We start from the raw sequence: 27460 nt of genomic DNA, 5'->3' as shown, positions 1-27460 counted from the left end.
TAACATTTGCGAGTTGAAGGCTAATAAATTAAATCAGCTGCGTCAATGAAAGCTTGCAGTTTACTAAGACCATCGTTACAAGAGGCAAGTTTAATATTAAGTTGTTTGATAACACTGAGCATGTTCGGAATATCAACCAACTGCCTCAGCTTACTAATTTCCAAAAACAAGTTATTAACGTTGTCAATATCTTCCGATCTATTATTTGTGAAGGCATTTCTGTTTACATTTGTAACCGCTTCCGCATAAGATCGAGCAGGCGATCTCATACGAACAGATGTTGTTTGTTTACTGTAAGGACGAGAAGTAACTGGAGCCGAATTCAAATTTAGCTGACTATTGGAGACAAAACTACGGTTAGGATTAGAGGCTACTTTTGCGTGCAAGCGCTCCGGGTCATGCAAAAAATTTGATAAAACGTGCGAAGCAGGTTTGACAGATCTTTTCTCCAAGAATTTTAAATAAGCGGAACATTGAGTGAAACTAGCCGGGTGATCTTCTTGTCAATTACAACATTTGGAGTGTCAGGAGACTTTTTACATTCCGTGGTTAAATGATCCGCAGCACACTTGACACAGCGAGGTGACTTGAAAGCTTAGTTGACGTGTGTCCAAAAGCTTGACATTGAAAACATCGCAAAATCTTCTTGGAGTTGATGAATTTGTCCCAGTAGATCCGCGAATTGAATAAAAATCTGATTCTTCTTAGATGTGAAAGCGTATATTTGGCACTGAGATTGATTTTGAAAATAGCATATAAGCTTTCTTCTGCATTAATATAAGTGCATAAGTTAATAATAATGCCAGCGTCCTTCAATTCTTCTTTGATAGATAAATTTGGAATGTTAGGCAATCCTTTAAGTGTGACCGTGATACTTTTCTCCTCAGGCAATGAATACGTGTGAAAAGGTAAATTTTTTGCAATGGCAAATTTTTTAAAGTCGGTGAAATCTTCGAGCTTATTAAACTGTAACTTAACTTGATTCCCGATAAATTTCAAGTGAAAATTGTCACCAATATCTTTCTTCAACGATGTGGAAAGAGTTTGAAAGTCCTGAGGTCTTTGATTTAAATAGATAGGCGGTGGACGCCTTTCACGACAGTTCACAGAGGCTAAAGGAGAACGAGGCGCATCACTGGCGCGATCCCGTCGCACATCCACGCTAGTTTCACCAGAAGGGCTAATTTTCTCGTGAGCTCGTCTGACGTTAGCAGAAGTATCGCAGAGTTCCTCATGCATATCATGCATATCCAGAGATGTAGCAAGGCATTGAAAACGATCATTAAAACTAAATTTACCTTGTACAGTAGCGACTTCCTCAATGCGAGGTACCTTGTCTAGAACGTGGGTAGCAGCGTCATCAAAGCGAGGCTGTTTGTCAGTATGACCGGAAACGGATGTTCCGGCCAGAGAGTCAGATGCAAGTTGCTTTACAACCGTCTTGTTGGTACTTTTGCCCTCCGAGCTAGAGGGACGTCCACTGTCATCGTCGTCTTCGGTGAAAAACTCCACCTTGTCAAAAATGCCCTCCCAGCGGGCAAGACACAGGTCACAAATAACAAGCGAAAAAGAGACACCACCGCCGTCGGCGCCCATAAAAGGGCGGAATCCGACACGCCGTCAGCGCCCTGAAAAGGGCGGAATCTGACACACGTTACTCTTGGCTCGCACTTGCTAATTCCGTCGTCGACACGTCCGCTCCGCTCAAAGTCTCAGGACTCTCTTGCAAACGATACAGACGCAGAGTCCCTATATAAGAGTCTGGCCACTGAGGCTATTTTGTAACAAAATGGCGTCTCGCATCTTATACAGAGACTCATGGTGGAAGAAAACAAGGTGAGTCAAGGCGCAGCGTAATGCCACCGACCAATAGAAAGCTGCCACCAGGTCAGCCATTACTGCCGGGAAACCAGCCAATATTCAAAATAATAGAATAAATAAAATACATTTTCTTGCATAAACAAGTGGAAAAAAATAAAGAAATAATAAACAATTAAAAAGGAATAACTAATTTTTTCCAAAAGCAACTGCATCAAAACAAAAATAAAGAAAAAAGAAAGGATTCTTATAATAAAGTTGAGCTTTCCTTAAAGTCTGAACAGAAAAAAAAGTTGACATGAAATTAAAATTATTTTTTATTACAAATTTTCGTCAGTTTCTTCTCTTTTCTTTTCCTATTTTCGTCACAAATAAATTTGTTTAATACTCTTAATCTCTAATGTAGGTTCTGGTCCTAACCAAACAAAGCAAAATTTCGTGTGGAATATTTTTCACTCGTTTTTTCACGAGCTCGGTGACTTTCTTGAAAATGTATTTTTCTGGGCTTAAAGTTTTCTGATGGAATTTTTTAAATTCTTGCTCCATTATTTTTTCTGCGTCCAAGAATACTTCAGAGGGATGAGTTAGACCTCCCCTTGATAAGATGGAAATATAATTTTCTTCTTCAGTTGCGACCAACATTCTACTTTTATTTTCCAAGAACGGATATTTTTCTTTAAAACGATGGGCAACATAACCGGTCACATACTTCAAACCTTGTTCAGCGTTCCACTCTTGGGCATCAGCAGTTTCTAATTGGCTCAATAGATCTATTTCTTGACTAGATGGCTTGTAGCTAGTTATATTCGAAGCTAACAAAAAAATATAAATAGATGTAATATTTTTAAATTACAAAATGTTTTCCTTGATACCATTCTCGTGCCAAGTTGGTGACGATGATGGTGAGGGAAGTGATTTGATGATAACAAATTAACAAAAATTGCAAATCATCAAATTATTTCTCTTGATTTTTATCCGAAGAGAACATAGTTTGTTCCTCCATTTCCGTTCGTAGAATTCATGATTTTTTTCTGTACAAAATTGATTTAAAAAAAGTGAACTAAAAAAAAAGCGAATTAAATTATAGTTCCTTTATTACTTTTTAATTGAATATTAACCTTCAGAATTATCATCTATCTCCATAGGAAAATATGCGAATTCCTTGGTAATTCTTAATGATTCACAATCAGCGATATGTGCAGGATTTTCTCTTGTCTCCAATTCCTCCGATTCCTCTGTTTCCATTGATTCACTATTTTCTTTGATTGACAAATTTTCCGGAAAAATAGTGGTTAAAACATAGGCGTCATCCGCCATGCAGTTGGAAATATCGTACGCATTAATCAAACTCGAATTTTTGTCAACAGGAACAGTGTTAGCCTGGAGTGAAAAGCAGCAACGGAATTCGAAAACACTTGTACGGCCATAGAAACTCTTTGTCGTTCGGTACCTCTTACAGTTAAATGTTTTTTTGTCAACTTGTAGGCCATAGTCACATCATCACCTTCCCCTCTGTACTGCAAAATCTGCTCTAGGACTTTCTTCGTAAGATGAATTTCTTTGTAAAAAAAACCACTATCGAGAGAAAGTGATTTTGTGCTAATTTTATCAAGTGAGGTACATCAGCAAATACGTGAATGAGGATTTTATTGTCACTCGGATGTTCAAAATAGCACTGTTAATTTCCTTCAGTCCCGATTTTCAAAGAATTTTTTACAGTTGAATTACTTGATCCCAAATCGGATGTCGTTGCCACGACTGTGAATCCACTTTCGTACAATTTCATGATAATATTGTCCAACAGTTTTTTGTCCATTGCTCGGTCATGATCATAAAACACTGGCTGTTTCCATTTACTGAACAGTCCTCTAGCCATAACCATCTGAGTTGTTTTATGCGGTCCAACAATTTGTTCATCTTGTCGATTGATTGCAATGTCATTTGATATGTACACTTTGTCATAGGACAAAACTGTAAGCCTCTCGAAAACTATCTAAATAAATAAATACACCTTTTTAGAAGTTTTGACAATTCTCAGATCACAGTCAATAGCTTGTATACAACACGTATACACGATCAAGCATGTGTTTGTAAAATAAGATGGCGGATTTGGTGAGTTGCGCAAAACGAACGAAAATTGATCGCCTGACTTGACTCACCTTGTTTTCTTCCACCATGCAGGGACTCTAGCATCTAGAGTCAAGGACATTCAGAGACTGGAGTCATCAGCTTTAACCCAAAGAAGAAGAAGGAGAAGGGGGCTGTAGTCACATTCTAATTGGTTTCGCCATTTTGTTACAAAAGGTTGATCGAGCCAATAGGCGTAAGTCCACTCAGTGACCAGACTCTTATATAGGGCCTCTATACAGACGGAACTGCTACCGCCATCAGTGGAGAGATGTAAGAACAGCGGGAAGACTGTAAAGCGAAATTATAAAGCGGGGAGCACACACTTCGGCACAACGCATAATGCGTAAGTATAAGAAAATTGATTGGTCCATACACATGTGCATAAGGAAATAGACCAATCAGTTCTCTTATGCTTACGTATTATGCGTTATGCAAAAGTCTGTGTTTCTCGCTTAAAGCACATGCATGGAGGGGTGCAGGGAGGCTAACATGCGTGGGCGGGAAGGCTTTGCTCCCCTGCACCCCCTCATGCATGTGCTTTACAATTTCGCTTTACAACTTAGCATATACTTTAAGTTGTAAAGCGAAGTTCACGCTGCCTACCGGCGGAGGTGGGTGCGGGAGGGGGGCCGAAGGCCCCTTCTGCATTCCCTCCCGCGCGCGCGCGTGTGTGTGTGTGTGTACCCATACAGCACAAAATATTTTCAAAAAATATTTCTACATATTTCTATTTTAAGATAAGATTTTTAATCTTTTGTGATAACATTTGTCAGAATATTTTAAGAATCTTTTAAAAATATTTTTAAAGATATTCTATTTTATCACCCAGACAATATTTTCTTAAATATTTGAAATATATTTTTAAAATATGAATTCAAATCTACATATTTATTGTTTTATAATCTTGTTCCAAAATATTTAAAAAATATTTTTTTATTGGTTCTATAATTTTTTTCAAATATTTTTGAAATATGAAATATTCTTAATTAAGTAAGATGCATGGTAGAGCATCTTTCCGTGCTAGTTCGCAACGACGCCACTAAGCAGCATATAATGGTAAGACTAACTCGTAAGTCGTAAGTAAAAGTTGAGGGCTAATATAAGCAGGCCTCCGGCGAAGCAAAATCATGACATTCGTAAGACATATCTTTGCCAGCAATACAACGGAAGGCTTACCCAACATTGCTGCAATGATATAGATATACAAAATAATATTTTCCAAAGTAAAATGTAATAACAAATCGTTATCACAATTAATGATAACGATCGTACTAAGCGAGCGAATGAGATAGAGAGACGGAGCGTTATAAAGAGTAATGGCGACCAATGGCGACAGCCAATGAGCGAGCGAAAAAGTAACCCGAGATGACGCTGGAGCGCGAGCGTTGTGTGGTGTGTGAGAGAGAGACAGACAGAGAGTTAGTGAGAATTAGGAAGATAGAAGGTAGAAAGAGTGTGAGAGCAAGAGAGGGAGAATAGCGAGCGAGCGCGAAGCAGGAGCCGTAGGGCAGCGGCCCGTAACAAGTGTGATTCTTACAAAAGAGTGTATCCTGAGATATCATATTAAAGACATTTATATCGAGACTTTAGTTTTCGTGTGTTGATTGAATACCGAATCGGGAATCTCTACGAGCCACCGACAAACCATCCGCGATAAAGTTTCAAGTAATACTGCGAGACTGAGTAAAGATACCGCGAGTGTTTATAGCAGTTAACAGATGTAAAGATATATATTTTTCAAATATTAAAAAAATCTTTCAAACGTAATGGCTTGCAACAATTATTGCTGATTGGGTTAAACATATTTCATTCTTCGAGGCAATATTTCTAAAAGATTTTACAATAGTTATTTGTGTAACAAGTGCGGGAAGTTGAGAATTGGACACGAGTGCGGAGTGGACGCACGGGCCGAAGGCGAGCGCGATCACCCGCACTTGTGTCCAATTCTCAACGCGCACGTGTTACACACCCTATTTTATATTACAAAGTGCGTGGAAAGTGGCTTATTGCGCGCGCGTCATCTGTGCGATGGATGGCCGATTCTGCACGCGCGAGAGATTTCTCACTCGAAGCCGTGCAGGAATTTCTTGCGTGGGAAATTGGCTATTTGTCGCACAGATGGCGCGCGCGGAATGGGCCATTTTCCACGCACGTGTGATATAATAGTTATTTGTGTAACAAATGCGGGAAGATAGAAATTCACGCACGTGTTACACACCCTATTTTATATTACAAGTGCGTGGAAAGTGGTCTATCACGCGCGCGTCGCGCGCGGAATGGGCCACTTTCCACGCACGTGTGACATAAATATTATTAAATATATTTATTTGCAATATTTTAAAAATATTTTTAAAAATATTTTTTTGACATGATCTGGTGGACATACGAAAATTCTAAAAATATAACAAAAAGGCTCACAAGATTAAAAATTAATCAAAGAAAAAGGAGCGTCGAGAGTCGTAACAAGGTGTTAGTGTTAAAAAATTCTATATTAAAGTAAAAAATAACAAACATTTCGGACCTTTATAGGACCATCTTCAGTGTCACATAAAAATTAGAGATTATATTTTGGATAAAGTTAACATACGTTACAAATTATTACAACTAAAATTAACGCAACAGTTAAAACGTTGAATTTGAAGTGGACTATACTGTAACAATTGTAATTTAATCTAATTAATTTAATGGGTTTGTAGAAAAGGAACAATAATTGAATCTATACTATTATATAAAATTCTTACGGGTGGTGTATGTTTGGGGCCGTTATGTTTGAACGTTTTTAACTTAAAAACTATTGGACCGAATTTTTACCAAAAGTATATAAAATAGGGGTAGAATTTTCCGGGGAGTGCTATAGAGTGTATAGATTTTTGTTATCTATTTTCTGGAAACCGATTTTTTTAATTATTTTAATTCTTACGGGTGGTGTAACCTTAGAGGAGGGCGGCAAGCTTGGCCAGGCATCAGGATTCAAGTATCTGTCGTGGGACCTTTAAACGTGGACTTGTGCTGACCTCCACAGTTACAGCATCGTAAAGATTTGTCACACTGACCGTGGGATTTGTCGCCGCAAATAATAGCGAGTTTCGCTTTTACATGCAATTTTCGTATGACCGAATCTAAAACAGTTAAAGCATTGTCTCGCTTGAGGTACGTACGGTCTAACTCTGAGTGAGTCCGACTCTGCTGGCAAAAATTTTTAAGTCTCTGACTTTATTCTCTTTGAAAGTAACTACAATATTATCTGTTGCTAGTAAATAAGATTTCTTAGTAGTAGAGTCCCATTTCCGTCGGTACATTCGTTCTAGTCTGAGAATATTTGACTTGTCACGAATCATCGACCACAGCTCAGGGATCGTCGTCGACCAATCCAAAATTACACCTTTGCAAATTATAGAAAGTTGCTCCAAATGAGCTTTAAATTTAATTGGGTCACTGAGCTTATCTATAATTTCCAGCGCGCGATTAGCGTCTCTAAAATTTTTAAACTCCGCCTCTGCCGAAAAATGATTAATCATAGTTACAGATACAGGGCAGATTTGTAAATCTGAGAGAACCAGCCATATTTTAATAAGATTCTTACCTTTTTTGTGGTAGTTTGATCGGGGGGAAGGCGTAAAGTTATTTTAGCGATACCTTTAAAGTTGTCCTCAAATCTAGCAAAGCGTTGCGCGTCAAACGAATAATTTCCAGGGTCACATTTCTTCAAAGTAGAACCACTTACAATATAGGATTCCTTGTCAAAAGGAGGCATAACATTGTCCACGGCAGTATCACGTGTATCGTCTGTTTAGTCACGTGATCATTGCGAGCAGGCGGCGTGTTGCGAATATCTACATTCAAATCGCTACAGTTGGTCGGGGTCGCTTGGTTTATTAAAAGATCGCGGCCCCGATTGTCCCCTACATTCACGGGGGAGCCCACGTCCACTTCTATATCTTCTTCAAAGTGTAAATGCCCGCGTCAATAGTTAGGTTTTGCCGCTTGCAAAGCTCCTCGTCCCTCTGCTTTTTAGAGGAATGATTTCTGCGGTTTCTATCCGAAATGTTATCCTCGATCCTGAAGTCCTTTGTAATCTTGTCGAATTCCTGTTCTGAGACGCAAATTCTCATTTTTTTATTAGCGACATTGTAGGGCTAGCTTTTCATCTGAGGTACGAGAGCTATCACGTGAGAGCTGCCCCGACGTGGCGACGTGATCCGGCGAATCCATACCAAATTAACTAAAAACTTGAACAACGCTCCCCTCTCCGAGAGAGAAACAACAATTAGTAGAAAAAATAAAAACCCCCCCGAAAAGAGTTCAAGCTAATTGTAAGTACTCCCGCGTAGCTTAAAACCAATGCACTACTAGGGACTGCGCAACAGGCACACTAAGCGAACGAGAAAGCAGGGGACACACGTCTGATTTGCACGGCGGTTCGAGCCGAACTCTCCTGACCCTTTTTCAATTCATAAAAAGGTTAAATTTAAAATTAAAAAAAGTGTGCAAATTAAAAACTTGCACATTGCTTCCTCATCATTACAGATCGCTACCATTGCTTATTTTACTCATAAAGCTTCCTTTATAAGGAAGCCAAACTAATAAATACTAATAATTATGCATCAAATAAAATACAAGCTTCCTCATAAGAGGAGCTTTGTGTTTTATATATGTTCACATTTTCTTTCAAGTATAATTCTTTCAATATTCAGACTGTTAAAAAAATTAATTAAGTTTTTATTTTTCTCTCTTCTCTCTCTTTCTTTTTCTCTCCCACCTCTCTCCATTCCTTTTTCCTAAGTCTACATATAAGAATATAAGTTATTGGATAGTTACCTATTTAAGTAATAGTTTACATTTAAATAATAGTATCCATTAATTAATCTCTTCAGCAATTTATTCTTTTATTCTAAAGAACAATACCTGAACTTGTTTCAAGGTCATAACATGTCTGGGGTGGATGGTAACAGCACGGAGGGGGAATCTGCATGCGGCCGTGGACCTGCTCAGACCGGGCCCGGTTGTTACCGCAATTATGAGCATTATAGTCTATCGCGACATCGGCGCAGTACGTCTAATGCTTGTTTTCCGAATTTACCGAATGACCTGCCTACTACGCCTGACAGCCCAAATCGTCGGCTCCTCGACTTTGTCCAAAATGTACCGGGTGCCCAGAACGATGATTACTACCAAGACGAAATGCCGACGCAGCATGCCAACCAAGGAAATGTGACATCTAGCGTAAGTTCAAACATTAAATATATAGTATTAACATATTACATATACATTTTTCGTGTATATATGTATGTATTTAGTATTATATTGGACTTTGTCCATGATTTATAACTCAATATCACTCAGATACAAGAAAGAGTCTAGAGAAAAAAAATTCTCTATTTTATTTCTTGAGAGCACCACGAAAGTAACTCTTTGAAAGATGTTACAATTTATGTATGATATTTTACACACATATATACACTCTCCCATCGCCTCCCGCTCCACAGACATACACACTCGTTATAGGGCAACTAAAGTGTGTTACATTATTTTACTTTTTTACCTTTAAAAAACATTTTTAACCCTAGCCACACTTATTTTTGAGTGCTTAATTCGCCACACTCCGGTCCGTGAGACCGTTCGACTTTGTCACATTGTTATTTTTATTCTAATTAATATTTTTAAGCTTGTGCTGTAGAAATTGGCAATACAGACTCTGAATAAGATGTTTATGATAATATCAGGTCTAGAAAATATAATTTGAATTTAAACTGAACTTATTATAAGGAAACTAGAAAACTATGTTAGTGAAAACTAGAAAACCGAAAAACGTTTAGCAGTCTATTGGATCGGAGTGTGGAGAGCTAGGATTAATTATATTATCATTATATTATCTTTAAAAAATGTTTTAGATCAAAGTTATTTAGTTTTGTGAGACTATAGACGTATGCATGTCTATAGTATGTATGACGTATGTATGTATGTCTATTGAATCTCTTTTTAATAAAGCTCTTGATAGTCATAATCGAAATACTTTAAATTTTTTAAATAAAAATCGTTATTTTTTATTTTATTTTTCAAAATTATAAACTGTAGAAGTTAGATAATACGACACAAATTTGATTATGCGGTCTCACATTATATGTTGCATAATGTGAATATTGGCGAATTTTATCCTAAGTTCTGTGGTTCATAATTTAAAACGTTTATAAAGAAAAATAGTATAATTACATCATCATAAAAACATCTTGGCATTAGTTACAAAAATACAGGATGTTTCTGAACTTGGCGCTGAAACTGGTACAGCGGCTTTAGCACATGAAAACAAGTCAAAAATGTCTAATAAATATATGTTTGAATCCGAACGGTTTCAGAATTATAGGGTATTGAAGTTGCTTTCGTAAGAAAACATAAATTGAAGTAAATGTTGTTTAATGTTCTTTACTCTGTTTAAAGCTTTACAAAAGATGCTAAAAAATTTCTCCATCGAAGAACAATTATTGTTTAGCGCATCGCCTTGTACATAGCTGTAAATAGTCGTTAAAATTCGTCATTTGTCTAGTTATCATTTTCTTTGTAATTTTGCGCGAAACGTCGGCGGATCGCGAGCAGTAGAATTATGCGACTCACCTATCGGTGCTGCCATCGCCCATCCGCCGACGGCATCCGCTCCCCCCAAAAAGGGAATAACTACTCGCCCGCGGCACATTGCAGGACCGCGGAGAGGATAGACACTCATCGTCAAACCGTCTCACGGTAGACATACATTTGTCGTCAAGCCGTCCTACGGCACTTACACTTTTCGGCAAGCCGTCTTACGGCACACACACACACACACACACACACACACACACACACACACACACACACACACACACACACACGGGATCTTGAGAAGCGCCGGCCGCATGATCACGACTTCCTGCCTACTCTCGCTACTGCTTTGCTTTCGCTTGCTTGCACGTGCCTGCTTTGCTTTGCGTTTTGCATGCGGAATTAGACAAGGACACCTGAGCGGCCACGAGGCCCGGGCAGGACGAAGCCCGACGGAGCCAAGGCGACCGGCGCATCCCGGTGAGTCGTTTTTCGCTTTACAATTTTGCTGCATGCGCATCTTTTGCGTTATCATTAGTCGTGAGGGGTAATTACCCCCCTCTGGTCCTTCGAGTAACAATATCGCAAATCTAGCCTCCGGGGCGAAACAATCCCCGTTCATTGGTCCTTCGAGCCGGATCTTCACGTTAGAAAATTACCGCCGACCTTTCGCTTATCTCGCTTTATTCGCTAATTTGCTAATATTCGCTCATTCTTGTAGTCACACATTGCAATAACACGTGGCGCGTGATAGTCTCTAGTCTCGCGCGATATCTCCCGCTCGCAGTTCTTATTTTGCGACGAGAATATTCGCGTGAGCTTCTCGCTTGTTGTAACCCGTGCCATTGTCGTTATCTGCATTAGTCGTGAATTCGCCAATTTGTTTGCTCTAGTAATCGTGAGGTGCGACAACGCACGGCGTGTTAATCATCTCCAGTTTCGCGCGATATCTCTCGCTCGCAATTCCTAATTCGCGACGAGAATACTCGCGGGAATCTCGCTCGTAGTAACACGTGCCATCGCTGTTATCTGCATTAATCGTGAAATCCGCAATTGACGCGGTAATTAGTAGAAACCAGTAATCATTAATATAGTAACCGAAATATTCAGCTCTCGAATATTCTCGGGCAAGCCATACATTTTCGTCTTGCTATCGGCGGCCTTGGCGCGGTCACGGGCCGGCCGTGTGTATACACGTTGTTTTTCTACATAGACTTGCGCTCAATAATAACGCGCTACATTACTTCTCGTTGTTGCTGAGTCGACTTTGGCACGACTCGAAATACATATTCCGATCGTTGGAATTCTTGTCAACATATTTGCCATCGATCGGGATTATTGTTGTCGGCGCTAATTCCCGATATAAAATATCTCCACACTCTGGCGTTCTTTCAAGTTGATCATTAGACGTTATAATTGCAATTACAATCGAGTCAAAAGAAGTTGTCGTACTTAATGCTTGTGTCGTGGATTATTGCTCGTGTCGTATATATCGCTCATGTCGTGTATGCTGCTCGTGCCGTAACACCGCGCGCAACACACCCTGATCTAATCGTAACGCCATAGAGATTGAGTGCAATTCTCGTCGCAACCGGGCACCTGTGCCAACCTAATTGATAATTTTGATCATTGATACAACTATTTTCTTATTTTGTTTATCCTCTGCAACCATCCTTGAGATTTATCCTATGTTTGATTCTCGTTTTCTTGCGTTTGTGCCGTAATGTTATCGCGTCAATTGTTGCATTATAGTCAAAGAATATTCTCTTGTGAATGTTCCATCGAGCCTTCGCATAGGAATTCGAACCCTTACTTCGATTGTTGTTATTTCGAGCTCACGTGAACCCTCGACCTTGCGCACGTGTTCCACGTTCCGATCATCATGAGCCGAGGTCACGTAACTAAACGCGAGTTGTGTATACAGCGGATGAGGGAGATCTATGAGCTGTCAATGCTCGCCGCGGACAATGTCGCGCAGAGGCCGAATTTCCTAGTTAGATACCTTACCGTGGCTGGATTGGTTAAGGATTTTGAGGCGGCTTACCTCAAAATAATCCAAGACGCCTCAGACGAGGAGTTTACCGCGGAAGACGCAATTTGTAAGGAATTCGATACGATGCGCTTCGGGGTAATCGGGCGTTATGAGAAGTTTGTGGGCACCGACCGAGCGGCCGCTCAGGTCCCGGTCCAAACGTCGTCTATCCGACTGCCCAAAATCTCACTTCCGGAATTCTCGGGGGATCTCGCGCTTTGGCCTTCGTTCATCGCATTATTCAACGTTTCCATTCACGAGAACCGGAGTATCTCCTTCATGGAGAAGTACCAGTATCTGGTGGCCTCATTGAAAGAGGAAGCGCTCAACCGTCAAGAACATCCCGCTCTCCGCCGATAACTACGCGATAGCTTACGACGCCTTGATTGCGCGATATCAGAACAGATGAGTTTTAACGGATTACCACGTGGACTTGATGCTGAACGTTAAGCCGTTAAAAACGGACTCAGCCGCCCCTCTGCGTATGCTGTTGGACACATTTACCGAGAATACGCGGGCATCGAACCTGTTAGGATTTTCCACAGACTCTTGGGACTACCTACTGCTCAAATTTTTACTAGAAAAATTACCCCGTTCGCTTTGCGAGAAGTTTGAATCCGAACACTGGGCAGAGGAAATACTGAAGTATGCGCAACTTACAAAGTTCCTCTCAGATACTGCCGGGTCCTCGCGTCCGTGTCGGGGCCCTCGAACATGTCGCTCAAATCACAGTCGTCTTCACCGAAAAATTCCGGGTCAGCTTCATCGCTCGCAACTCGAACTGCCGAGTGTCCGGTGTGCAAAGAACAACATCTCGTCTTCAAGTGCATTTGATTCTTGAAACTATCCCCTGGGGAAAGGTACTCCACGGCGAAAACCGCGAATTTGTGCTTCAATTGCCTTCGCGCGGGTTATGGCACTAACAACTGTCCATCGACGGGGACGTGTCGGTCGTGCCAGGCTAAGCATCATACGCTGTCGCACTTCGAACGGAATTCGGGTTCAGCGAGTGCCCCCGCGGATACCGGAGCCTTTTCCGAATCGGCAGTCGACAAGAGTTTGTTGCCACAAAATAACGAGCCCCTCGTCACCATGACTAGCGTTGCGAAATCGAGTTTGACAGTATTACTGTCGACGGTACAGGCCGAAGCTCTCGACGTCCACGGGAATCCATTCCCTGTTCGCATTCTTTTGGATAGTGCCAGTCAATTGAATTTTATTTCGGAGAACTGCATGCAAAGGGGGGGGTTTCGGACGAACCAAGTGTCGTATCATAGTCTTAGCGGTGAATGATACGAAGGCAGCTGCCACCCGGGGTAACACCTTAGTCGTGATTCAAACACAGGGCAACAGTAACACGCGCATGTCAATAGAGGCTACGGTTCTTCCGCGCATCTCCGCCCAGTTACCGGGTAGTCAGATTGAACCAAGAGCGTGGAAACATCTACAGGGATTAAAAATTGCGGATCCGCAGTATCACCGACCCGGCCCCGTCGACATTTTAATCGGCGCAGATATCTTTGCTTCGTTGATTCGGGATGGTCGTCGTGTGGGAGGAAAAGGTGAACCAGACGCCTTTAATTCTATCTTTGGCTGGGTTCTGGTCGGCTCAGTGTCGACGCAAGCATCTCAGTCTACACATTCGTTTCTGACTCTCGATTCCTTGGATGCATCTTTTAGCCGATTCTGGCAATTAGACGGGATCCCTACAGCTCCGCCGTATTTACAGAAAGATAAACGTTGCGAGGAACTATTTGCGCGGACCACGCGTCACGATGTATCTGGTCGCTTTGTAGTGTCGTATCCTTTCACGAAGGATAAACCTTGTTTCGTTGGCACGCGTCAAGTAGCTTTGAACCGATTTCGCGCACTTGAGCGTCGCTTCAAATTGGATGCAAAATTCAAAATAAACTACAGTAAATTCATGCAGGATTATTTGAATAATGGTTATATGAGATTGATTAAGCAGCCGTTCCCGGTGGACGGGCCTGTATTCTACTTGCCCCATCAGGGGGTTTTTAAATCAGATAGCACGACTACGAAATTGCGTGTCGTGTTCGACGCATCAGCTAAGAACCTGAACGGCGTCTCGCTGAATCAAGTGTTGCGATTCGGTCCCAAGTGACAGTCAGACATAGTTGTGATATTATTGAGATTCCGGATCGGCCTTGTGGCGCTCACCGCGGACGTCAAGCAGATGTTCGTTCAAATCTTGGTCAAACTCGGTCAGTGTGATTACCAGCGAATAGTGTGGCGTTTCACAGAAAACGACCCGATCTCGGACTACCTTTTGTTGACCGTTATCTTTGGATTGACGTGCTCTCCGTTCCTAGCGATTGCTTGTCTGTTAAAGTTAGCGGCTGAAGGCAAAGTAAGCTACCCGTTGGCCGCGGCTGTCTTGGAAGAGAGCGTTTATGTCGACGACGCGGTGGCGAGCGTCGAGTCAGAGGAAAAGGCCCGTGAGCTTCAGCGGCAGCTACAGGCCTTGCTGAAAACGGCAGGCTTCGAACTCAGGAAGTGGGCCAGCAGCCATCCGTCGGTTCTAGCGGATCTAGACCCGGAACTCTGTAGTCAATCGTTACTATCCTTTGAATCACCTGAAGATCAGTTTTATAAGGTTTTTGGACTTCGTTGGCATCCGCAAACGGACAGTTTTGGCTTTCAGGTCAATCCGTTGGACAGGGACTGCACCAAACGCAATATTCTCTCTGAGCTAGCTTGCATCTTTGACCCATTGGGGTTCTTGACACCGCTTACGTTCGCAGCCAAACGATTGATCCAGCAACTCTGGATGCTCAAGGTGGAGTGGGACGACAGGCCTCCTCCGGAGATATGTTCTAGATGGGAAAAGTACAAGTCAGAGCTCTCCGCGTTAGCCTCCATTCGCATACCTCGCACTATCGCGGTAGACAACGTGATCAGGCGAGAGGTTCACGGATTTTGCGACGCGAGCGAGCAGGGCTACGGAGCCGTTGTATATATTAGAATCGTCGCCGAGAGCGGCGTGGTGATCCGCGTGCTCATCGCCAAATCAAAAGTAGCCCCACTCAAGGCCATCACATTACCGAGACTCGAGCTTTCTGCGGCTGTTTTACTGTCAGACTTGTTAGAGTATGCCGGGAAAATTCTCCGACCTGAGGTCGCCATCGACTATACATACGCCTGATCGGATTCTGAAGTTACCCTCGCGTGGATACGCTCGGCTCCGCACCGTTGGGAGACGTTTGTGCGCAATCGCGTCGCACGCATCCAGTCCAACACGGATATCTCTTGCTGGAAACATGTCGATACCAAATCTAATCCCGCTGATTGTTGCTCAAGGGGCTTGCTTCCCCAGGAACTAATCGACCACCCGCTGTGGTGGACCGGCCCTGCGTGGCTCGTCGACTTCGAACGCACTCAAGAAACGACATTGGAGGTTGAGGACCTCCCCGAGGAGGAAGGAAATCCTCGCGCATTCGTCTCTATGAATCCTGCCGATGACGCAAATTCTATTACGGTTGTCGATTCGCTTTTCGACCGCTTTTTGTCGTTAGACAAACTCATCAGAGTGTTCGCATATTGTCTCCGATTCATTAATAGAACTAGACCAAACACGCTCACTCTCGCAGTGGATCAAATCGAATTCCATTCGACTTTGTTACACCTCGTCAAATTCGTTCAGTCTCGCTGTTTTGCAGAGGACATCGGTAGATTAAGACGCAATGAGAGTTGCTCCAAATCTCTGCAAAAGCTCGCCCCCTTCTTGGACGCTCGCGGGGTCATCAGGGTGGGCGGCAGACTGACTTATTCCGTTCTCTCACACGAAGCTAAGCACCCAGCATTGTTGCCTACCCGACATCGACTCACGGAACTTATCGTAGAGCGCACCCACCGCCTACATTTGCATCCGGGACGTCGAGCGTTACATTATCTCTTGTCACAAAACTTCTGGATTCTGGGGGCCCATCAGGCCATAAAATGCTGCCTATCGCGCTGTTATCAGTGTTTCAGGGCGAATCCACACACGGTGCAACCGCCCATGGCGGATCTGCCCTTGGACCGAGTACGCCAGGCCAAGCCCTTTTCAATCACTGGGGTCGACTATGCCGGGCCATTTCCAGTTTATAATCGTCGTTCGCGCGGAGCAACTCCATTCAAGGCCTACGTGTGCCTTTTTGTCTGCTTCACCACAAAGGCAGTTCACCTAGAACTCGCGTTTTCTCTATCTACCGAATCGTTTCTGTCGGCTCTGAGACGCTTCGTCGCTAGGCGCGACCGCTGCTCGCGGATGTACAGCGACTGCGGCACCAATTTTGTTGGAGCTCATCGAGAGCTCGCTCACTACATGCAGGCGGCCTCGGAGACAGAAGGAATTCAGTGGACGTTTAATCCCTCCTCGGCGCCACACTTCGGTGGTCTCTGGGAAGCGGGGGTCAAGTCCATGGGTGCGTTCGGTTTGGACGCTCACGCGCTGTAAGCGCTTATGAGCGTTACTCACGTCGTTCGCTTTGGCGTTGTAAGCGCTTACGGATCGACTAATGACGTCATCGTTGACGTCATAACTTCTGCTGATAAACGCTTATTTCTGCAAGGTAGGGCAGTGTGAGCGTGATCAAGCGCAAGCGCTTACGTTCATTTCGGAACGCATTGTTAGCGAATTGCATATCAACAAACATGTCGTCGAATCAAATTATAGACGGAAAAATTGTAACCATATTACAGACTACCAAACATTCGTATGAATTTTATTATATTGATTTGACTGCGCTTTTCTACTGATTGACTCATTTTGTCGCGATTGACTGTAATTTATCGTCTTAATTTATCGACTGAAATTTTCATGTATTATTTTCATTTTTACGCTGAAGATGACACAAAAAGTGTCGAAACGTCCGAATTTGTATTAACTAATATATATATTTTATTATTGACTTATTTTAATTGCGCATTAATTACCGCGCGTGGCATTGCCTTCCCTTTATTTGATTTAAAAATTGAAACAACAATGTGTAATAATAATATTAATAACATATCAATGTGAATCCGGGGTGACCATTTTTCATATAGCGATAAATAATTGTTTTTTAGGTGATATTGTTTTACGTTTTAATTTTGATTTTATTATTAGTAATTTTAGGTTTTAAAATTTGTAGAATAAAATTAAATGTTGCTCGGTTTATTCTAAAAAAAAGGATTTATTTTAAAAATTAAATATTTTTCCTCATCAAATAATAATTCTAATAATGTTATTATTTGTGCAAATATAACACACAATCGTCTGCTATTTTGACGTGCTCATAGTCGCTTACATTGCCAAAACGAACGACATTTCTTACTATTGTGTAAGCGCTCAGATACCAAATCGAACGATTGAAAACAGCGCTTATAAGCGTGAGCGCTTACAGCGCGTGAGCGTCCAAACCGAACGCACCCCATATAGGGTGCATTCGGGGAGCACGCTATTAGCACAATTATCGTCCAAAACTGTTCGAGGAGACGCTTTGTGGCGCTGTGATATACGATGATGACGTCACTGTAAAGGCAGCGTGACGTCATCACTCGCGCTATTTTCGCTATTATTTTCGAGGTGAGGCACGAAATACTATTGGCGCTTAAGCTGCGTTCGGGCAGCTTGCTATCGCTGTTGCGCTATTGGCTCTTCGAACGAAGTTCATAGCGTTTGCGTTTATAGCGTTAATAGCGTCTCCCCGAATGCACCCGTAGACTCACTTGAAACGCGTCATAGGAGCGCAGATCCTCACCATGGAGGAGTTTGGCACATTCATAACGCAAGTCGAAGCCATCCTGAACTCCAGGCCCCTATGCCCCACTAGCTCCGATCCTAACGACCACGAGATGCTCTCCCCGGGGCACTTCCTCACTTTGGAACCTCTCGTAGCCGTCACATATCCGGACCTAGAACCGGTGCCGCTAGGTAGGCTCGATCAGTAGCAACTGGTGCAGCACATGCACCAACAGTTCTGAAAACGGTGGCATGACGAGTACCTGCACACCCTCCAGCAACGTCCAAAGTGGTTAAAGTCGGCGTCCGCAGTAAAAAAGGACACGTTGGTCCTGTTAAAAAACGAGAACGCCCCTCCCCTACAGTGGAGACGAGGGCGGATCGTGGAATTACACCCGGGCCGTGACGGCGTCTCTCGGGTCGCGACGGTGAGGACGGCGGATGGCACCCTTACTCGTCCTCTGGTGAAGTTGTGCCCACTGCCGATGGACACTTCGCCAGAGGAACCTGCTCAAGCGTAGAAAATACGTCGTATTTTGGTGGGCGGTATATGTTTGGCGTATCGCCTTGTACATAGCTGTAAATAATCGTTAAAATTCGTCATTGTCTAGTTATCATTTTCTTTGTAATTTTGCGCGAAACGTCGGCGGATTGCGAGCAGTAGAATTATGCGACTCACCTATCGGTGTTGCCATCGCCCATCCGCCGACGGCATCCGCTCCCCCCAAAAAGGGAACAACTACTCGCCCGCGGCACATTGCAGGACCGCGGAGAGGATAGACACTCATCGTCAAACTGTCTCACGGTAGACATACATTCGTCGTCAAGCCGTCCTACGGCACATACACTTTTCGGCAAGCCGTCTTACGGCATACACACACACACACACACACATAAGGGATCTTGAGAAGCGCCGGCCGCATGATCACGACTTCCTGCCTACGCTCGCTACTGCTTTGCTTTCGCTTGCTTGCACGTGCCTGCCTTGCTTTGCGTTTTGCATGCGGAATCAGAAGAGGACACCTGAGCGGCCACGAGGCCCGGACAGGACGAAGCCCGACGGAGCCAAGGCGACCGGCGCATCCCGGTGAGTCGCTTTTCGCTTTACAATCTTGCTGCATGCGCATCTTTCGCGTTATCATTAGTCGTGAGAGGTAACTACCCCCTTCTGGTCTTTCGAGTAACAATATCGCAAATCTAGCCTCCGGGGCGAAACAATCCCCGTTTAACTATGGACACTTAATGCTCGCGATGCCATCCGCGAAACTCTAAACATTTTTCAAAAAGCTCGAAATAATTTATTAATTCGTGCTGAGAAAGTGTGTTAAAGTCGACGAAGAAATTTTTGAAAATCAGACATTTTCGACTTATTTTCATGTGCTAAAGCCGCTGTACTAATTTTGGCACTGAGTTCAGAGACACCCTGTATGCAATAATAAGTGAGAAATCTTATTTAAAAAATTTAAGATAATCTTGGTAAGGCTACTGAAGTTTATATAAATATCTGTCTAATATTTCATAAAAACAAATAACTTTTGTCTAATACATTTCTGCTAAAATATTTATTTTAAGAGATTATGTTAAAATATTGTAAAATATTTTAACTGTTTACTTTGTATACATTCATACGCACGCGCACACGCGTATATACAGGGTGTTTTGTTTTAAATGATACAGTCGATTATCTCGTCAACCGATGATTTTTATGAGAAATGTTTTAGATGGAAGTTGCATGGTTTGGAGGGGAATACATGATGAAAATATGTACTTGACCTTGAGTGACCTTTTCAAGGCCAGGTCAATGTAATTGATATTTTCTTAAATAAAACTCCGTATTTTTTATTGCATATTCTTATAGCCCTTGGCAAGACGTTTTCAAAACACTATAATAAAGCTCTCTTTTGTTTGAATTTTCTGAGATATATTTCAAATTTTTTCATGATGTTTTTAATATGAAATATGAAATATCTCGTAAAATATTTATTTTTTGATGACTTTATTTTGATACTTTTATACGTAGAATAAAAAAATTATTTAAAAATTTTTGATTGCATCTTGTAGACGCATTCAACTTTACAAAATTGCAAATGTAGAAGATAATATTATTATTCGATTCCATTCATTACTTTACATATGAAAGTATCAAGGTAGTCATCGGAAAGTGAATATTTTACGAGATATTTCACATTTTAATGAAAAATATTATGACAAAAGAGTGACTCCAAAATTGGACATTTTTAGCCTATTTTGGTGGCCCTCGAAATTTGAATCAAATTGTATGTCAAACAATGCTACATGATGAGACATTAATCTAAAAAAAATTAAAGTTGAGCATAGGCCTAGTTTTGAAGATACGGGGAGTCAAAGTGGCCAAATTTCTAATATTATCCAAGTACAATAGACACAAAAAGGATGTTAAAACATTTTTGATAATAGTGGTATTTTGAATAGAATTAGTCTGAATGATTCTTTAACCACCGCACTAAAAATCCACCCCCTCCACCCTTGTTACGTAATTTTTTAAAAAGATAAAACTACCCCCAAAAGAAGTTTTTGCTGAATTTCTGGAAAACGGATAGAGATACGAAAAAATGTTTCCAATAAAAGTTGTTTGTCTAGGAATTCTGCACAAAAAAAGTTTCTTTTATTTTTTTTGTAGGACTTACTCTTTGGCTGGAAACCGCGCCTGAAGAAAGATAATTTTTAAAATAAAGGGAATTTCCTGTATTTGAATCTACTGAATTTACTGAATCTACTGTATTTGAATAATATTGGGAATTTGGCTACTTTGACTCCCCGTATCTCCAAAACTAGGCCTATACTCAATTTTAATTTTTTTTAGATTAATGTCCCATCATGTAGCATTGTTTGGCATACAATTTGATTCGAATTTCGAGAGCCACCAAAATAGGCTAAAAATATCCGATTTTGAGGTCACTCTTTGAAATATCTCAAAAAATTCTTAACGAAAGAGAACTTTATTATAGTGTTTTGAAAACGTCTCGACAAGGGCTATAAGAATATGCAATAAAAATAGGGGATTTTATTTAAAAAATTCAAAGTGACCTTGTGCTGACTTTGATAAGATCACTCAAGGTCAAGTTCATATTTTCATCATGTGTTCCCTTTCAAACCATGCAACTTTTATTCGAAACATTTTTCAATAAAATCATCGGTTGACGAGATAATCCACTGTATCATTTAAAACGAAACACCCATAACATTATATGCATTGTATATCTATGTATATGTACATATATATATAGACATATAGTATAATATAATTATATCAAATATATAATCTTGGTAAAAAAATGTTTATTTTAAAAATATAATAAATATATATAATTATAGAATAATAAATTTCTTTCGCCAGTATAGAATAACAATTCAAGTAATTTCTTTAAATCGACCGTGACTGGCAATATATAACGTCTTTTCGATATGAACATTGAAAAACCGTGAGCCAACTTGGTTTGTCGGATTCACACAGCATTTTTTTCCGGATCAATCATCGAGACGTTATTAATTTCGGCCATGGGTTTTGGTCAGTTGATGTAATTTCTAAATTAAATAGTTTTAAATTTTTATTGCAAAAAAAAATCTTTAATTTAGAAATTACATCAACTGACCAAAACCCATGGTCGAAATTAATAATGTCTCGATAATTGATCAGGAAAGAATGCTGTGTAAATCCGACAACCAAGTTGGCTCACGGTTTTTCAATGTTCATATCGAAAAGACGTTATATATTGCCAGTCACGGTCGATTTAAAGAAATTACTTGAATTGTTATTCTATACTGGCGAAAGAAATTTATTATTCTGTTATTATACACCGTCGACTGAAGAATCGGTGCTCCATCTTATAGTTGTTATTGCGATAAATATTACCACAGCCCCAGTGGTCGAATATGCACGACACCCGCACGGTATACGGGATGTTCCAGGTTCAAACTCTAGCTGGGGTAATATTTTTTCGCAATAAAAATTTAAAACCATTTAATTTAGAAATTACATCAACTGACCAAAACCCATGGTCGAAATCAATAATGTCTCGATGATTGATCCGGATAAAAATGCTGTGTGAATCCGACAAACCAAGTTGGCTCACGGTTTTTCAATGTTCATATCGAAAAGCCGTTATATATATATTGCCAGTCACGGTCGATTTAAAGAAATTACTTGAATATATAATTATGTATAAAATATGCCTATGTAGGTTTTCTTTTTTTTGTATCTCTGTTTGTATATGCAGGAAAAGTAATAAAAAAAATTAAAAAGATTATTTTTAGGAGTATGCTTTCTTTTTCTGAAAGGTTAAGTTTAAATAAATGAAGAAAAATTACCATATACAAGGTGTTAAAAAACTATGTAGACAAAGGGGAAGGGATTCATGGGAACAAAATAAACAACTTTTCCCGGGAGAGAACGGTCAGAAATGTTTCCTTTAGATTTTAAGGGGTGATGAAGGATGTGGCATAGTAAGTTTATGCAAAAATAAAGAGACATGCAGTCCATGAAATGTGTTGTATTGGTGATTGCTAAATAAGAGCCAGGCGCTGTTGGTGGTGCACAGAGATGTAACTCCTTTAATTTTTAATGACTACGTACGTTTTGATTCGTCAATTTGGACCATCTTCAGCAACTATAAAGAGATACATATCTAGAGAATCGATACATGCGAATCGTAGATAATCAATAATAATTATATACATGTATACATAATTGTTTATAATTTTATAATGATAAACGTCTCTCGAGTCAAACGTCGATGTCAAGGGAAGCCGGCTTCTCCACAGTACCAGCCATGGAAAGATTTATTTGTGGATGATGCATATAGCATTGATCTTAAATTAGAGCTATGATAAATCTCCAAGAAAATAAAATAAAAAGAGATGTAGTAAGAGAGGCCACTCACCAAGCACATCGAGAAAGATACCAGAAGCGTTCAGACGGGGCGACAAAGTCATATTGACATAATCACCACATTGTTAGTGACAAATATCAGAATGATACAAACAAAAACAGAAGGCCGATCACATCATTGCGACTTTAGATCTTAGATAAATTTTCGATTATACTAAGATAATCGTAGTGGAGATTATCCGTGTTGCTATGAAGATTTAAGCTATTAGCTTGTCTTTTTATAAAAATAATTTCTGATAGGAGTCGTCTGCCGTAAAAATGCTCTTCGTCTAGAATCTCAACATTGTCTCACGCGAATTCATAACCATACTCCCTCCTATGTTCTGTAATGATTGAGTGTTGCGACGTATTTTTTTTATGTAATTGCGGTGTTCAGCAATACGTGTTTTTTAGCTGTCTACTCGTCTGATCGACATAGGATGCGTTGCAATCATTACAGAACATTTTGTAAACAACGTCGCTACGCAGAGGTCGGCGGACAGGTCTAGTGGTAGAGCGTCTGACTCGTAATCTGAGAAACCAGGTTCGAGTCCACTTGAGCACGTAAACATGGAATTTATTTTCCGAAAGCTGCGCCCTCCGTGCAAGAAAGACTCTTATGCGGAGCAAACTGGGCTCCGTCTTTCGGCAAGACTGGCAAGAGACGTTAAGCTGTTGGTCTAAAGGGTTAAGTGAGAGGAGAAGGGTAGTGACGGGATTGATTAGACAAGGCATCCTTATGTACGCGGATAAAACGCTTGAGCTTGTTCATACCGGTGAAAGATAATTTCGAGTCCAGATCTCTGATCACCGGTCTAAACTGCTCAGAGATATTCGGAACGTACGGGATTTTGAAATAAGTCGAGCGCGCCACACCATCGCTAGACAAACTGATCGTCGTTTGTGCGTTATTTGCATTGTTAGATAAGAAATTTAAGTCTCTCGTGCACCCTGAAAATGAACGTGAGTGGGTAGCCATTATTCATCAACGTGTTGATCACAAACTCAAGGTTTTTTTGGTGAAAACATGGGTGCGAGAAACGAAATGCCCTGTCTATGAGGCCTATAGCCGTACCTCTCTTTTGGCAGAGGGGGTGTCGAGACTCAAAATGAAGATATCTTCCCGAGAAAGTAGGCTTATGATACCAGTCAAAAATGATAAAATTATTCGTTGTAATCAGGGTTACGTCAAGGAAATTAATTCTATTATTAGTTTTTACCTCCATAGTGAATTGTAACCTCGGATGATAGGAGTTAAAAGCGTGTAATACCATATTAAACATGGAGGGGGAAACCGCCGTCACAATATCGTCAATGTATCTACGAAAAAACGGGAGAGAAATACCAAAAGTCCCGATCACCCTCGTCTCCAAATCCTGAAGCGTAATGTCTGCGATGGTCACATTAAGGCTCTATAAAAGTTGTTTTTACCTCAGCCTGTTGTATTCTTTCTGGCAAGAAAGTATCACAACATAATTTCCCATTCTTTCAACGATATTTAGTATTTGACTTATTCTTTGCATTTAAATTTATATTTTTCTTCGGATCCGCGTTACTTTACTGATTCATCTACAGATGAATTTAAGAGGCAATCTTATACACAATAACAAACTCGCTATATTGCACGGAGCCTATAGTAGCCGATTGTATTTTATTATATTATCAAAACAGCTCCGAAGACACGCGCGAGTTGTATATACGTTTTCAAGAAGAAGAATACAACAAACCACATATCGTTTGCTATACATTTTAGATCATTACAAAATTATAAAGACTAACAAGGGTTACGGTACTAAAATACAACATACATGAAAGTTTCGGAATGATACAAAAAACTTAGTGTAACATTACAATTATTATATGTTATAATATAAATGTACGAATATTTTGTGGAGTTCCTTGTAGCAGTAAATTTTAGAGAGTACAGTTTAACGATATCAATTTACTAGTAGTATATTTATACAATAATTCAATTTCGTTTTTTTTTGTAACATATTTTAGCTTGGGACTTTAAACGTGAAGCCATTAAAAAAGTTGGCAAAGTACATGTGTTGATAATAAGAACCGAACCGGCTACCACCCGTGCAGATTGAAGCGTCGATCGCAAGTGTCCATTCTTTTCCTCCAAAGACGAACCGGCTACCACCTGTGCAGTCTGCTCACTGTCAGATGACAGTAAACTTTTTGGCATATAAGTGGATACTTCCACTTCATTGGAAACATCATCAGCATAATCCATGTTCTACAACATTTTGGACAATGTTACAGTTTTTTGAATAAAAATTAACAATTTCTATTAAGAACCACAAGTGTGTCGAATAATATTACCATTTCTGGAGTAATTGGAACTTCTGCTACTTTTTGTGCACACGTGACAGCAACTTCACTTCGTAGCTTCTGAAAACCATTAATATGCTATCAAATATGTTGCATATATTCAAGAATTTATAATTATAAGAGAAAAGAAGAAAGCTTGATGAAAAGCACAAGCTCAATTCCAAAGTCGGTATAGCTCGAGATCTACGACTACCACATTCTGAACATTTGACAAAATTCGAAAATTTATTTACTTTGTATGGAGACTTCCTTGTAGGTGAATCAATCCTGCGAGGTGGATTAGGAACATGAAATAAAGTAGGAACCGCATTTGGCTTTAATTTTTTCCAACCGTCGACACGTCTACTTTCGAACTGTGAATCCTCAAAGTGTACCTGTAATAAAGAAAACAATTAATTTTCAATTTAATGAGGCACAAATAATGCTTTGTTTTTACAGCGTTATTTGGATACAAAATGGCGGACGAGAATACCTACTTTTTTAGAGCTCTAGTCACATTGATGCTGTTAATTGCGACTGATATCCTTCCAACAAATTTTTTAGCTGATTTGATAAGTGTTTTATAAATGAGACTACATATGGCTCCCAAAAAAGAAATAATTTCACATCCTTCATCACCCCTTAGAATCTGACGGAAACATTTCTGACCGTTCTTCCCCGGGAAAAAGTTGTTTATCTTGTTCCCCTGAATCCCCCACCGAGTTTATCTACATTATAGTTTTTCAGTATTCTATATGTGGGTAATTTTTCTTCGTTTCCTCGAAATTAACATCTTATAAAAAAGAACAATGCTCTTAAAAATGATCCCTTTGATTATTTGTTAATTTTTCTTATTATTTTTTCTGTATGTACAAGCAGAGATTATGCAAAAGAAAGAAAACATACCTACATGGACATATTTTATACATAATTATATGTATATATTTGCATATGCTTTAGATGAAAAATTTTAATATGACTTAATATATTTTTATCGTTTAAATCTGTGTGGCATTAAAGATAAAGATGTACGTGCGAATAAATCTTAGAATTATTATTCTTGTTTAAAAAATGTGTGTTTATACGCGCGCGCACAAATAATTTAATAATGAATAATAATGAGAAAATCGACATTAGGAACCTTATCGAATCATTTTGTACGTGTATGCATAGAAATCTCTCATTAGCGATGATTGCGTTGGATACGTCGGTAATAATTCTCTATTGCCCTTGTTCAGCAAATGAACATTACTCAGGAAAAAATATCTTTTATAATGTCTTATATGCTCATATAAGAAGCGATCTTATATGCTCATGTATGAATTTTGGCCTGATAAGAGCTTATATGGTCATATATGATTATATAAGATTATAAATAAGGACATATATAAGGGCGGCAGTGTGGTCTAGTGGTAGAGCGCCAGATTCGTAATCTGAGGAACCAGGTTCGAGTCCACTAGAGCCATGTAAACATGGAATGTTTTTCCGAAAGCTGCGCCCCTCCGTGCAAGATAGGCTCTTGTGCGGAGCATACTGGGCTCCGTCTTTCGGAAAGAGACGTTAAGCCGTTGGTCCAAAGGGTTAAAGTGAGAGGAGAAGGGTAGTATTGAGTAAAGGGTTGGGAACGTCCCTACAAAACGTCTTGCAACCCTGAGGGGAGTCAATAAGCAAAATTTATAAGGACATATATACGCGGGAAAAAAATATCTTATTTATTCATATTGGTTTATATTAGTAGATATATGATTATATATGATCATATAAGAAATGGAAAATGTAATCTTAAACAATATTATATGGCCATATATGAGAGTATATAATTATATATGGCCATCTATGAGCATATATGATTATATACTCGGGAAAAAATACCTTTTACTTGTTCATATTAGTAGATATATAATTATATATGATCATATAAGAAATGGAAATATAATCTTGAACAATATTTTATGGCTAA

The 27460-nt window shown here is 40.2% G+C and overlaps 2 protein-coding genes and 1 long non-coding RNA gene across 13 annotated transcripts in view; 1 reads left to right on the top strand and 2 right to left on the bottom strand.

Moving 5' to 3' along the window:
• The window catches only part of Shab (Shaker cognate b), a 651715-nt gene that overhangs the window by 170203 nt on the left and 454052 nt on the right, over nucleotides 1-27460 (top strand). For all 6 annotated transcript variants that reach the window (XM_071789559.1, XM_071789558.1, XM_071789555.1 and 3 more), the window contains exon 6: nucleotides 8870-9171. In XM_071789559.1, coding sequence (XP_071645660.1) covers nucleotides 8870-9171 — 302 coding nt within the window. The remainder of the gene's footprint in view (nucleotides 1-8869; nucleotides 9172-27460) is intronic.
• Nucleotides 275-8860, bottom strand: LOC139819817 (uncharacterized). 6 transcript variants are annotated; one of them, XM_071789569.1, is made up of 4 exons: nucleotides 7673-8860; nucleotides 7532-7604; nucleotides 3978-7444; nucleotides 275-3811 (listed from the first exon to the last, which is right to left on the bottom strand). In XM_071789569.1, the coding sequence occupies exon 4, from the start codon at nucleotides 1594-1596 to the stop codon at nucleotides 550-552; it is 1047 nt and encodes a 348-aa protein (XP_071645670.1). In that variant the 5' UTR covers nucleotides 1597-3811; nucleotides 3978-7444; nucleotides 7532-7604; nucleotides 7673-8860; the 3' UTR covers nucleotides 275-549. The 6 variants fall into 6 exon arrangements, with proteins under 6 accessions (XP_071645670.1, XP_071645672.1, XP_071645666.1 ...); XM_071789571.1 differs by having other exon boundaries at nucleotides 3978-7067; XM_071789565.1 differs by having other exon boundaries at nucleotides 3978-4236; nucleotides 6869-8860.
• On the bottom strand, nucleotides 22586-27419 carry LOC139819822 (uncharacterized). The gene is made up of 4 exons (XR_011733819.1): nucleotides 25998-27419; nucleotides 25755-25895; nucleotides 25513-25581; nucleotides 22586-25426 (listed from the first exon to the last, which is right to left on the bottom strand). It is a non-coding gene; the product is annotated as an uncharacterized lncRNA (long non-coding RNA).

This window comes from Temnothorax longispinosus, chromosome 9 (assembly GCF_030848805.1).
Source record: "Temnothorax longispinosus isolate EJ_2023e chromosome 9, Tlon_JGU_v1, whole genome shotgun sequence".
Classification (NCBI taxonomy): Eukaryota; Metazoa; Arthropoda; class Insecta; order Hymenoptera; family Formicidae; genus Temnothorax; species Temnothorax longispinosus.
Note: the sequence above shows the minus strand (reverse complement) of the source record. Positions and strands in the feature narration are given on the sequence as shown.